This window comes from Scyliorhinus torazame, chromosome 14, assembly GCF_047496885.1.
Source record: "Scyliorhinus torazame isolate Kashiwa2021f chromosome 14, sScyTor2.1, whole genome shotgun sequence".
Lineage (NCBI taxonomy): Eukaryota > Metazoa > Chordata > Chondrichthyes > Carcharhiniformes > Scyliorhinidae > Scyliorhinus > Scyliorhinus torazame.
In genome coordinates, this window is record NC_092720.1 from 126,693,233 (window position 1) to 126,705,863 (window position 12,631).

At 45.0% G+C, this 12,631-nt stretch overlaps 1 protein-coding gene across 1 annotated transcript in view; it reads right to left on the reverse strand.

The window, feature by feature from the left end:
- LOC140390021 (anoctamin-7-like) overlaps positions 1 to 12,631 on the reverse strand; it is a 172,031-nt gene that overhangs the window by 8,122 nt on the left and 151,278 nt on the right. The window contains exons 20-22 of the mRNA XM_072474849.1: positions 8,573 to 8,715; positions 7,498 to 7,588; positions 796 to 915 (exon numbers count right to left, since the gene is read on the reverse strand). Coding sequence (XP_072330950.1) covers positions 796 to 915; positions 7,498 to 7,588; positions 8,573 to 8,715 — 354 coding nt within the window. The remainder of the gene's footprint in view (positions 1 to 795; positions 916 to 7,497; positions 7,589 to 8,572; positions 8,716 to 12,631) is intronic.

A 12,631-nucleotide genomic window follows, 5' to 3' on the forward strand; every position in this document is an offset into this window, starting at 1 on the left:
CTGCTTGTTCACAACTACGTAAAATAAATCCGTCTGTTACAATGCCTCGCGAAAGTATTCAGCAGTCCAATTTGCAGGAGGTAGGAGGAACCTACATGGGTGCACACATAAGATTGGGATGTTGGATTGCCGTAACGTGGGACTCCATTGTTACAGCCCCCCCCTTTGGTCAAGCTGAATATTGACAGATAAACCAGAACTGCCCAATCACGTGGAATGCATGGCTTATGGGAATGTTTGATGTTCCTGGACTTGAAAGATTGTCAAAGGCAGATCTGAATTTAAACAGTGAGTGGATGGCGATCTGCCCAACTTTGTAACATCCTATTGGACCCCTATTTACTCTCATTGTGTAGAATAATTACAGGTAGATTTAACCCATGGGAGCAGATGGAAATTTACTCTCTGAGTGGAATATACAACTGGTAATCCACCCAATGCTACAAAATTAGTCTGGTATTCATTGGCTCCTCAGCAACTCTCTCTACTGACATCAACCAGGACATTACCTAGGAACCCATTGGGTCAACGAGGTCCTATAGAGTAGGGTCATTTGATTTGGGAGATTCTCACCAATTGGAATTCTTTAATGGGTGGAGATATTATTATTAGAGTCTAGATATTCTGTACAAAGGGAGTGAATGGTGATCCCATGAATATGTGCCTATGCCTGATTCCAGGATTAGATGATGTGTGTGTTCATCTGTAGTTACTAATGCTGAGAGCAGTGATATTCCTGATCAAACCAACAGAGCAATCTCCTGTAAAATTGCATTGATTCCTTTGTAGAATTACCTGGTTCTCAGCCAGAGCCTGCCTTGCCATGTAACGCACCCTCTTCAACTTAATTTCCACAGATTCAGGTATGTCGGGTACCAGCAAATCAATCATTCGGGCTATGAAGAACACCACGTGCTGTCGGACAGACAAGAAATGAGTGCGTTAAAATGGCGAGCAGTGTTTCCAAGCGGGTCACGCACCCAAGGGTTAAGATATGGCTGTAAAGGTTAAATTTAATCTTTCAATATTATATACACATAAAAACTTAATAGAATAGGAAGTGTAGCCATCTGGGATGGCCATGTCCCGATTACAAAATGGACACCTGCAAAGAATGCAGGGAAAATTGGACAATGCTAAGAAACAAGCAGGTGCAAGCTCTGTCTGTTGATTAGAACCTTAAACTCTCAGACAGGACAGAAACTACCAAACAATCTACATACCAATGAGCCATCTCCGGGGACAAAAGGGAAACATTTAGATACACAATGTTAAGGCAGACTCCCCGGCACCAGAAGAAGCTAAGACAAAGCAGACTGACAGTCACCAGGACACGCCAGCGATCAGGGAACCACCCCTCTATTGGAGGAAAATCAATACCGATGATTGGGAAAGACCCAATTAGTTGAGGCCAAGTTCAAGGCCCGCCGAAAAGAGCGCAAAGCCCTTTGCAGTATAAGAGGTATCACCCAAGGGAGAATCTTTCTCCTTTGGCTTTGGCTCTCAGCGAAGAGAGAGACCAGCCTCGCAGCTGCATCAGACCAAGTAAGTCCCAAGTCAACATACGCTACGAGATAGACGCTCCTAGTTGCTACCCTGTAAACAGCTCAACCCAGCAGCCTCAGAACCGAGCAACGGCCATTGTTCCTCTGACTGAGTGGGCGCCCGAAGCGAAGTATAGGCTTTAGTAATAGTGGTAGTTTAGTTTGTCGAGTTTATGCATGAGTAGATTTGACTGTGTGTAAATAAATGAGCATTGCCTTTGAACTTACTAACTGGTGTATCGAGTCATTGATCAGTATTCGGTTCTGAACCTTGTGGCGGTGTCAAAAGATACCTGGCGACTCTTGAGCAAACTTGATTAAACAGAACCAAATTAAGAACCAACCAAAAGTTAGCAATAGAAGTGCTGCAAGCAGTGGCATCTTTAAAGGTGGAAATATAACCAAGGCCAGATGGATTGTTTCCCAGGCTGTTGGGGGAAGCCTGGGAGAAAATAGTGGATGCTCTGTCGATCATTTTCCAATCCTCACTGGATACAGGCGAGGTCCCAGAGGACTGGAGGTCTGAAAACATTGTACCATTATTTAAAAAGGGTGTGAGGGATAGGTCAGAAAACTGTAGGCCAATCAATCAGACTTCGGTGGTGGGAAAATTATTGGAAACAATTCTGAGAGACAGGATAAATGGATCCTCTATTGTGCCAGCAGTGCACTCACGCCTGAGATTTCCCGACAGCGTGGGGGTGCCCACAATAGGAAATCCCATTGGCCGCTTGGCGGGACAGAGAATCCTGCTGCCGGCGGGGGTGCGCCGCATCAGAAAATGGGTGAGGTGGGACGGAGGATGCCCCCCCATGGCTTACTAACTTAATACAATTTTTTGAGGAAGTAACAAGGAGGATTGATGAGGGTAATGCTGTAGATGTAGTCTACATGGATTTCAGTAAGGAATTTGACATGGTCCCACATGGTAGACTGGTCAGAAAAGGGAAACATCATGGGATACAGGGGAAGGTGGCAGGTTGGATTCCAAATTGGCTCAGTGATAGGAAACAAAGGGTCATGGTCGATGGATGATTTTGCGAATGGAAAACAGTTTCCAGCCGCATTCCATAGGCTCAGTATTGGGGCCCTTGCTGTTGTATATATTAATCACTTAGACTTAAATGTAGGTGGGACGATTGGGACGTTTGCAGAGGACACAAAAATTGACCGTGTTGTAGTTGATAATGAAGAGGCTAGCTGTCAATTCCAGAATTATATCAATGGTTTGGTCGAATGGGTGGAGAAGTGGCAAATGGAATTCATTCCATAAAAGTGTAAAGAGTAAAAACAAAGCAAGTGAATACTCAATAAACAGGAAGGTACTGAGAGGGGTTGAGGAAGTGAGAAGCTTTGGAGGACATGTCCACAGGTCCTTGAAGGTGGCAGGACAGGTGGATATGGTGGTCAAGAAAGCATAGGGGATATTTTTCTTTATTGGTTGAGTTGTTAAATGAAAAAGCCGGGATATAATGATGGGACTGTATAAAACGCTGGTTAGGCCGCAACAGGGGTTTTGTGCACAGTTTTGATCACCACATTACAGGAAGGACTCATTACAGGAGAGAGTGCAGAGAAGATACATAAGAATGTTGGCAGGGCTTAAAATTGCAGCTATAAGGAGAGATTGGTAGGTTGAAGTTGTTTTCCTTAGAACAGGGGTGACCTAATCAAGGTTTACAAAATTATGAGGTTCCTAGATAGGGTAAATAGGAAAGACTAGTTTCCCCTCGCTGAGGGTGGTCAATTACCAGGGGGCATAGATTTAAGATGATTGGTAGAAGGATTAGAGGGGACATGAGGACAAGCTTTTTCACCCAGAGGGCGATGGGGGTCTGAAATTCACTGCCTAAGTTGGTGGTTGAGACTGAAACATTCAACTCAATTAAAAGATACCTGGATCTGCATGTGAAGTGCTGCAACCTGTCAGGCTACGAAGCAGCTTCTGGAAAATGGGATTAAAATGAGTGGCTAGTTTCCTTATTCTCTTTTTTAGGGCCGGCGCAGACACGATGGGCTGAATGTCCTCTTTCTGCACCATAACCTATCTGTGGTTCTATTTGCTCTTATATCCGATATAACAGGAGGCACTTACATGTTTGATTCTCTAACAAAATGTTTATGGGATAAATTCTTCTTAAGCTTCTGTTCAAGAGGGCGATAGTGATTTGGTAGCATGTTTCACTCCGCGCCTTTCCTCCCCGTCTGATCCTCTGTGAATACTGGGGGAGGTCAGCTGAAACTTTTAAAACTGAAGTTAATAGATTTGGTTATTGGGTGTCACGGTGACAGAGCAGAGAACTGATACACACATCAGCCACGTCCTAACTGAATGGTGGAGTAGATTCAACGGGCTGAATGGCCTCCTCTTGTTTCTTATATGTGACTTTCACAATTATGCCAAGGCATATCTCCAAAAGATTATATCCGATGAAGAAGGTAGCCGAGATATTTCACACCATTGATCTCGCTCGGGTGCTGCTGTGTGACTATCAGTAGGGGGCAACGTTTCTCAGTGTAAAACCAGCTGAAGCTGAAACGTAAAGAAACATTGAACTGACTGGCTCACCACCATGATATTGCACACAAAGACCAACACCAAGTCTCCAATTTCACAGATAGTTCTAACAGAGGGAAAACAGGAGATGTATTTGGAAGGCAATTGAGGGTGCATTTCAATCTGACTGGTGCCAGATAGGAAGTTAGCGACTCCAGCAATGCTACTCATGAAAGGAAGGAGAGAGAAAACGGGGAACTAGAGAGCAGTTAGCTGGACATTATTCACTGGGAAATGCTGGAATATTTTATTAAGGAAGTCTTAACAATGTACTCGGATAAACATAATATGATTAGACAAGTCAGTATGATCTTAAAAAAAGGAAATTATGTTCGACAAATTTATTGGAGTTGTTTGAGACAATAACTAGTAGGGTGGACAAGGGTGCCAGTAGATGTAGTATACTTGGATTTCTAAAAGGTATTCAATAAGATGTCACACAAGATAAGGGCACATAGAGTTTGAGAGATATATTAACATAGATAGAGAAGTCTACATAGATAGCCATCACAGTACCACAGTGGGTAACACTATTGCTTCACAGCTCCAGGGTCTCAGGTTCGATTCCCGGCTTGTGTCACTGTCTGTGTGGAGTCTGCACGTTCTCCCCATGTCTGTGTGGGTTTCCTCCAGGCGCTATGGTTTCCTCCCACAAATCCCGAACGACATGTAGTTTGGCCATTTGGACATTCTGAATTCTCCCTGTGTACCCGAACAGGCGCTGGAATGTGGCAACTAGGGGCTTTTCACAGTAACTTCATTGCAGTGTTAATGTAAGCCTACTTGTGACAATAAAGATTACTTTACTTTAAGTGGTTAATAGACAGGAAACTGAGAGTAGAAATAACTGGAGCATTTTCAAGTTGGCAGGCTGTGACTAGCGGAGTGCTGCAACAATCAATGGTGGGACCTCAGCTATTTACAACCCCTGTTTAGCACAGGGCTAAATCGCTGGCTTTGAAAGCAGACCAAGGCAGGCCAGCAGCACGGTTCAATTCCTGTAACAGCCTCCCCAAACAGGTGCCGGAATGTGGCGACTAGTGGCTTTTCACAGTAACTTCATTGAAGCCTACTTGTGATAATAAGCGATTTTCATTTCAGATGAAGAGTAATGTATCTAAGTTTGTTGACAATACAAAGCTAGTTGAGAATGCAAGCTGTGAGGAGGACACAAAGCGATATAGATAGGTTAAGTGAATGGGCAACAAAGTGGCAGATGAAATGAAATGAAAATTGCTTATTGTCACAAGTAGGCTTCAAATGAAGTTACTGTGAAAAGCCCCTAGTCACCACATTCTGGCGCCTGTTCGGGGAGGCTGGTACAGGAATTGAACCGAGCTGCTGGCCTGCCTTGGTCTGCTTTAAAAGCCAGCGATTTAGCACAGTGTGCTAAACCAGCCCCAAGATGGAGCCTCATGTGGGGAAGTGCAATGTTACTGATATTGGTCATGAGAATAGAAAAGCAGAATATTTTTAAAGACCTGAAACTTGTAATGTTGATGTTTAGAGAGACCTGGGTGTACTTCATCCAAGGAACGCAGAAAGGTTGCAGGTTACATCAAGTAATTAGGAAAGCAAATGGCACATTGGTCTTCATAGCAAGTGGATTGGAGTACAGGAATATAGAATACTTGCTACAGTTGTACAGAGTTTTGGTGAGACCACATCTGGAATACTGTTTTGGTCTCCATATTTAAGAATGCATATACTTATACTGGAGGTGGCACAGCGGAGGTTCACTAAATTGGTCTCTGGGATGAGAAGATTGTTCTATGATGAGAGGCTGAGTACATTGGGTCTAATTTTCAGTAGTTTAGAAGAATGAGAGATGATCACATTGAAACATTCAAGATTATGAAGGGGTTTGGCAGGATAGATACAGAGAGGTTGTCCCTCTCTGGCTGGGGAATCTAGAACAACGGGGCACAGCTCCAAGATGAGGGGCTGATCATTTACGGCTAAAATTAGGATATTTCTTCATTCAAAGGGTTGTGAATCTTTGAAATTCTTTACCCCAGGATGCTGCAGATGTTTCATCGTTGAATATATGGGGAAAGATAGTGGTAATGTCACTGGACTAATAGTCCAGATGCCCAGGTTATTGCTCTGGGGACATGGGGTTCAAATACCACCATGGAAGCTGGCACAATTTCAATTCAATGAATAAAATCTGGAACGGTGAGCATGAAGCTATCATCGATTGTTGTAAAACTCCATCTGGTTCAGTAATGTCCTTGATGGAAGGAAACCTGCCACCCTTACCCGGTCTGGCCTGCATGTGACTCCAGCGATGTGGTTGACTATTAAGTGACCCCTGAAATGGTTTTGCAATTGCCAGTTTAAGGGCAATTAGGGATGGACAACCAATGCAGGAGCAGGAGAAGGTAATTCAGCCCCTCGAGACTGCTCCACTAGAGTTAGATAGGTTTTTGGTCCCTCATGGAATCGAGGGATCTGGGGAGCGAGTGGGAAACTGGAATCGAAGTTCGATATCAGCCACGATCGCATTGAATGGTGGAGCAGGCTTGAAGGCAGAATGGCCTTACTCTGCCCCTGTTTCTTATGTTCACGTGCACAGTTATTGGCAGGTGGCAGTCAATATTGACAAAGTGGTTAGCAAAGCATATGGGATCCCGGGATTCATAAATCGAGGAATTGGGCAGAAGTGCAGGGAAGCTATGCTGAATCTTTTATAGAAATATTTTTTGGCAGTACCAGGGCATTGCGTCCAGTTCTGGTCACCATACTTTAGGAAGGATGTAAAGGCCCTCTCGAGGGGATGCAGAGGAGATTTACCAGAGCGCTTGCAGGATTTTAGTGACAAGATTGGGGTTGGAGAAGCTGAGGGGATTGTTCTCCTTGGAGCAAGGGAGGTTATCCTTGGGGGGGTGGGGGCCGTTAACGGTATATACGGTTATGCAGGTGTAGATAAGAATAGCAGTTTCTATTAGCTTATAGTACAAGGACTAAGAGGACACAGGTTCAAGGTTTGGACAAGAGATACAGGGGTTGGGGGGAATGGTATGAGGAAAATGGAAACTGAGATAATTAATTATTTCAAAATGAAATTGGATGGGTGCTCAAAGGAAATGCACTCACATGCCTACGGGGATAGAGCGGGGCATTTAAACTGACTGGATTGCAGAAATCTCTGAGCTGTTATGACTCTATGAATGTAAATAATCTTCTGTTTTCCCTCCTCTGTCTGATGAGATTGAACCTTCAAGAGTAAAATGAATTATCTGGCTTCAGGTGCTGATTGAAGTGTAGATTGTTATTTTTCAAATGCACATCTTCACACAGGTCGTCCAGCATGGGCAATATCTCAGACAGATTACCTGTCCTTTGTACTTTACACAGATAGAATTCCCCATTGACTCAAACCCAGCAACTCACCTCAAACACGATAATAAATGCTAAACGAATAGCCAGTAAATTCCAGTACGTCATATTCAAATGGCCATTGGGATCCCTGAAATCTCTGTATCTGCAAATTAACAAACACATGCACATTATGGCTCGTTAACTACTTTGGGCAAAAAAATCACTCATTTTTCCTGTGTTTCACATGTTTCCGGACTCCCCAAAACTTGCCCACCATCGACAAGGTACAAGTCAGGTATGTGATAAAATGGCCTCCACTTGCCTGGAGGAGTGGAGCTCCAACAATTTTGCTTTAGCCACTTTTGCCAATCACTTTGAACCTGTGCCCCGCGCTCTCAGCCCTTTCATGAGTGGGAACAATGTCTCCCTAATTATTCTGACCAGGCCCCTCGTGATTTTGGATACCTTTATCAAATCTCCTTCAACTTACTTTTTTTTCAAGGAAAAGAGTCACAACTTCTCTATTCTATCTTCATAACTGAAGTTCCTCATCCCTGGAACCATTACGTTGAATCTTTTCTGCACTCTCTTTCAGTGAGATCACATCTTCTGAAAGCGCAATGCCCACAACTGGATGTGATACTTCAGCAGAGGCTGAACTAATGGTTTTGTAACGTTCAACATAACCCCCTCCCTCATGTACTCTATGCCCCTATCAATAAAGCCTATGATGCTCCATTAACTGTACTCTGAACCTGTCCTGTTACCTTCAAATATCTTTTTTCAGATTTACACCCAGGTCCGTCTGCTCCTGCACCCACTTTATAATTGTACACTTTATTCTATATTGTCTCTCCATGTTCTTCCTTTCAAAAGGAGTCCTTTCCATTTTCTCCACATTGAACTTCGTCTGCCACCTGTCTGCCCACTCCACCAACCTATCTATGTCCTTTTGAAATTCAACACTGTCCTCCTCACAATGCTTCCAAGGTTTGCATCATCTGGAAATTTTTAAGTTTTGCCCCGGACACCAAGGTCCACTGTCCTGGAAAGTGTTTGGAACAGAGCCAACTTTGAAAAACTCATTGATTCAGACTGCGAAGGTGAGACCCACCTCTTCAGATATTCCACTCTCCCCTTGCCTTACCTGCACATGGTATTGTTCTGCTGGTTGAAGCTGAGGGGCGAATAAGCCAAGGTGAAGTTGGTGTAGCCGGTCAGGTCACTTTGGTGCTTATATTGGTAATATTGGCGGGGCAGAAAATCTGAGGTAAAAGCTATCAGAAAGGCCTGTGGGGAGAAAAAGTTGCACTTAACTATGGCATTCACCACAATGTCACCCTTGTCAAGTATGATTCTGTTGCATAAACAACTACCAGTAGTTGCATTTATTTAGCCCCTTTAACATCGTAAAACATCCCCAAGGAGGGGCACAGGGAAATTACTGTACAAAAATGAGCACAGAGCCACACGTAAGCAGATAATGACTGGAAACCTGGCCAAAGAGTGAGGATTTAAGGAGTATCTTAAAGGAGAGGGTGCTGGGGAAGAGGATAGGTTCAAGGAGAGAAAAAGGCTTGCCAATGAAGTGATTAAAATCAGGGTTGCACAAGAGGCTAGAATTGGAGGAATACAGAGACCTTGGGGTGGGTTTGTCGACAATGTTCTCTCTAAGCTCTATGCCCAAAGACAACTCAAAGGTTCCTGCGCAGGTTCAGCACAAGTTGGCCATTTAGGTTACACCGCCTGTGCAACCAGGCAAGAAAATCTAAAGACGTTTTGGACTTAAACAATCGGCCATGCGCTCCACAAAAATAAAATGAGAGGGTATGTTAGTATGTTGGTTCTAGGTCAGAGATTCCAGAGCTGATGAAGATTGAGGCCTTGGAGGGATTTGAAACTAAGGATGAGAATTTTAAAGTGGAAAGGTTTCGTACTGGGAGCCAGTGGAGGCTAGTGAGAGCAGGGGTGAAGAAGAGGAGGATTTGGGAGCCAGGATATGGGAGGCAGAGTTTTGAATGAGCTCACATTTATGAAGGTACAAGTTGGGAGACTGGCTAAGAGAGAATTGGAATAGTCAAGTCCAGAGGTAACAAAATCATACATGAAGATATCAGCTTAGGTTGATTTGGAGATGGGAGCGATGATGGATTTTTTTGAAAAATATTCTTTGGCTAGGCCAGCATTTGTTGCCCATCACTAATTACCCTTGAGAAGGTGGTAGTGAGCCACCCTCTTGAACCGCTGCAATCCACCTGCTGTAGGTATACCCACAGTGCTGTAGAAGGAAGTTTCAGGGTTTTGACCCAGTGACAGTGAAGGAACAACGATATGGTTCCAAGCCAGGATGGTGTGTAGCTTGTGTGCAGGTGGTGATGTTCCCATGTATTTGCTGTCCTTGTCCTTCTGGGTGGTAGAGGCTGCAGGTTTGGAATGTGCTGTCTCAGGAGCCTTGGTAAGTTGTTGCAGTATATTTTTGTAGATGGCATACACGGCTGTCACTTGATGGAGGGAATAAATGTTGAAGGTGGTGCATGGGGTGAAAATCAAGCGGGCTGCCTTGTAGAGAGTCTTGGCGATGGAGGGGATATGGAATCAGAAAGTTAACTCATGGTCTCTAATAGACCACAAGATTACCAATGATCTGGTTCAACCGATGTGGCTGATCAAAAAGATGAAGTTGATGGATAGGGAGCAGGGTTTCCGGAATGAAGGACAGATTATTAACACCCTGTACAGATTGGCTGAAGGCTGTGACTACAGTGACCTCAAATCAAAGCTTGTAAAGAACAGAACTGTTGTCAGAGTGGCAGATGATGTGTTTTCAGACACACTTCAGGCTAAGGAAGATTTGATCTTGTGATGAATGTAGGAATTTCTTTTTTATTGGAATATATGAATGTGCTGCAGTAACGTTTTAAAAAATCTTGGTTTAAAAGACAGGCAGACACTGTGGCTCCAGAAGGTGCCATTACTGTGTCGTAAAAGTGAGATCATTGTTATTTCAAACCATGCTTATGTTTAAACAGAGAGGATAATGGGTTTTTGTTACGATTTCTGGGGAGTAGATAGTTAGAGACATGTTTAAAACTTAACAAATCCGGTCATGGGATTTGAGTGGGATAAAGGTGATGTAGTAATGGGAGGATCCAGGTCTGTGGCAGTGAGTTTTGGGATCAGTTCTGCCAGAAGTTGTGAGCTGAACAGCAGCTTTTGCCAAATGCTGTGAGGTTAAGCAATAGACTGACACAGACAGCAGGATCTCTCACTCTTCAAACAGTCTTTCCAAGATATCTTTATAAAGCCAGAACCTCTTTGTTTGCTAACTTTATTTCTAAGTGGCTTTTGACCTGTGATGGGCTTTGCTTAAATGGAGATAAAGAAGGTATAAATTAGTCGTAAAACGGGTTTTCTTTTATTGTTAAGAATTGTTTAATTGTTAAGTGTAAGCTATTTATTTTATGATGTTAAGATCCTTTAATCCTGTGCTCATAATAAAGTTTATTTTACTACACCATATCCCCATTTACGTGTGGACTCACCCCGGAGCGAAATATTATTTTCCTCACAGTTTTACAATTTAAAGAAAATTGTTGGGGTCTCGTCTGGTTTGCTGATATTATAATAACTTTGCACACCTATCTTCTACCTAAAGAACCTGCTCATCCGGGCCACTGTCATGTGGGCCCGGTGAACGACCTTGAATTGTATCAGGCTGAGCCTGGCACATGTTGTGGACGCGTTGACTCTACTCAACGCATCCGCCCATAGACCATCCTCTATCTCTCCTCCCAACGCCTCTTCCCACTTACGCTTCAGCTCCACAGTCTGCATCTCCTCTGACCCCATAAGTTGCTTGTAAATGTCAGAGACCCTCCCTTCTCCCACCCACCCTCTGGAAACTACCCTGTCCTGTATCCCCCTTGGTGGTAGGAACGGGACGGTTGAAACCTGCCTACGTAGGAAGTCCTGCACCTGCAGATACCTGAATTCGTTTCCCCTCGCCAACCCAAACTTCTCCTCCAGCTCCCTCAAGCTAGGAAAGCTCCCCTCTACAAGCATATCCCCCATCCTCTCAATCCCTGCTCTCTGCCACCTCCGAAACCCCCCGTCCATCCTTCCGGGGGCAAACCGGTGATTATTACAGATTGGAGACCAAACCAATGCTCCCTCTGCTCCCACATGCTTCCTCCATTGCCCCCAGACTCTCAGGGCCGCCACCACGACGGGGTTGGTGGAGTACCGTGTCGGTGGGAACGGCAGAGGCGCCGTTATCAACGCCCCTAAGCTGGTGCCCTTACATGAAGCCGCCTCCATACGCTCCCATGCCGACCCTCCCCCCACAACCCACTTCCTGATCATGGCTATATTCACCGCCCAATAGTAGTTACTGAAGTTTGGCAGCGCCAGCCCGCCCTCTCCCCGGCTCCGCTCAAGCATCCCCCTCTTTACTCGCGGGGTCTTGCCTGCCCAAACAAAGCCAGTGATCACTTTGTTGACCCGTTTAAAAGAGGACCACGGAATAAAGATGGGGAGTCACTGAAACACAAACAGGAATCTCGGGAGGACCGTCATCTTCACCGTCTGCACCCTCCCAGCTAGTGACAGCGGGAGCACGTCCCACCTCCGAAAATCGTCCTTCATTTGGTCTACTAGTCGGGCCAGATTTAGTTTGTGCAGCCGTTCCCATTCCCGTGCCACTTGGATGCCTAGATACCTAAAGCCTCCGCTTACTACTCTAAACGGCAGCTCCCCCAGTCGCCTCTCCTGTCCCCTCGCCTGGACCGCAAACATCTCACTTTTCCCCATATTTAGTTTATACCCCGAAATCCGGCCAAATTCCCCCAGAATCATCGTGATTTCTTCCATCCCCTCTGCTGGGTCCAATACATACAGGAGCAGCGCCCCCCCCCCCCTCCCCCGAGAGGGGGCATCCCTGTCTCGTCCCCCAATGAAGCCTAAAACAGTCCGATGTGGTCCTATTCATCCGTATTCTTGCCACAGGAGCCTGATACAGCAACCTGACCCAGTCAATAAAACCCCACCCAAATCCGAACCGTCCCAGCACCTCCCACAGATATTCCCATTCTCCTCGATCAAAGGCCTTCTCTGCGTCCATTGCGACCACTACCTCTACCTCCCTACCTTCCGGGGGCATCATAATCACGTTTAATAGCGTTCTTACATTGGCCACCAACTGCCTTCC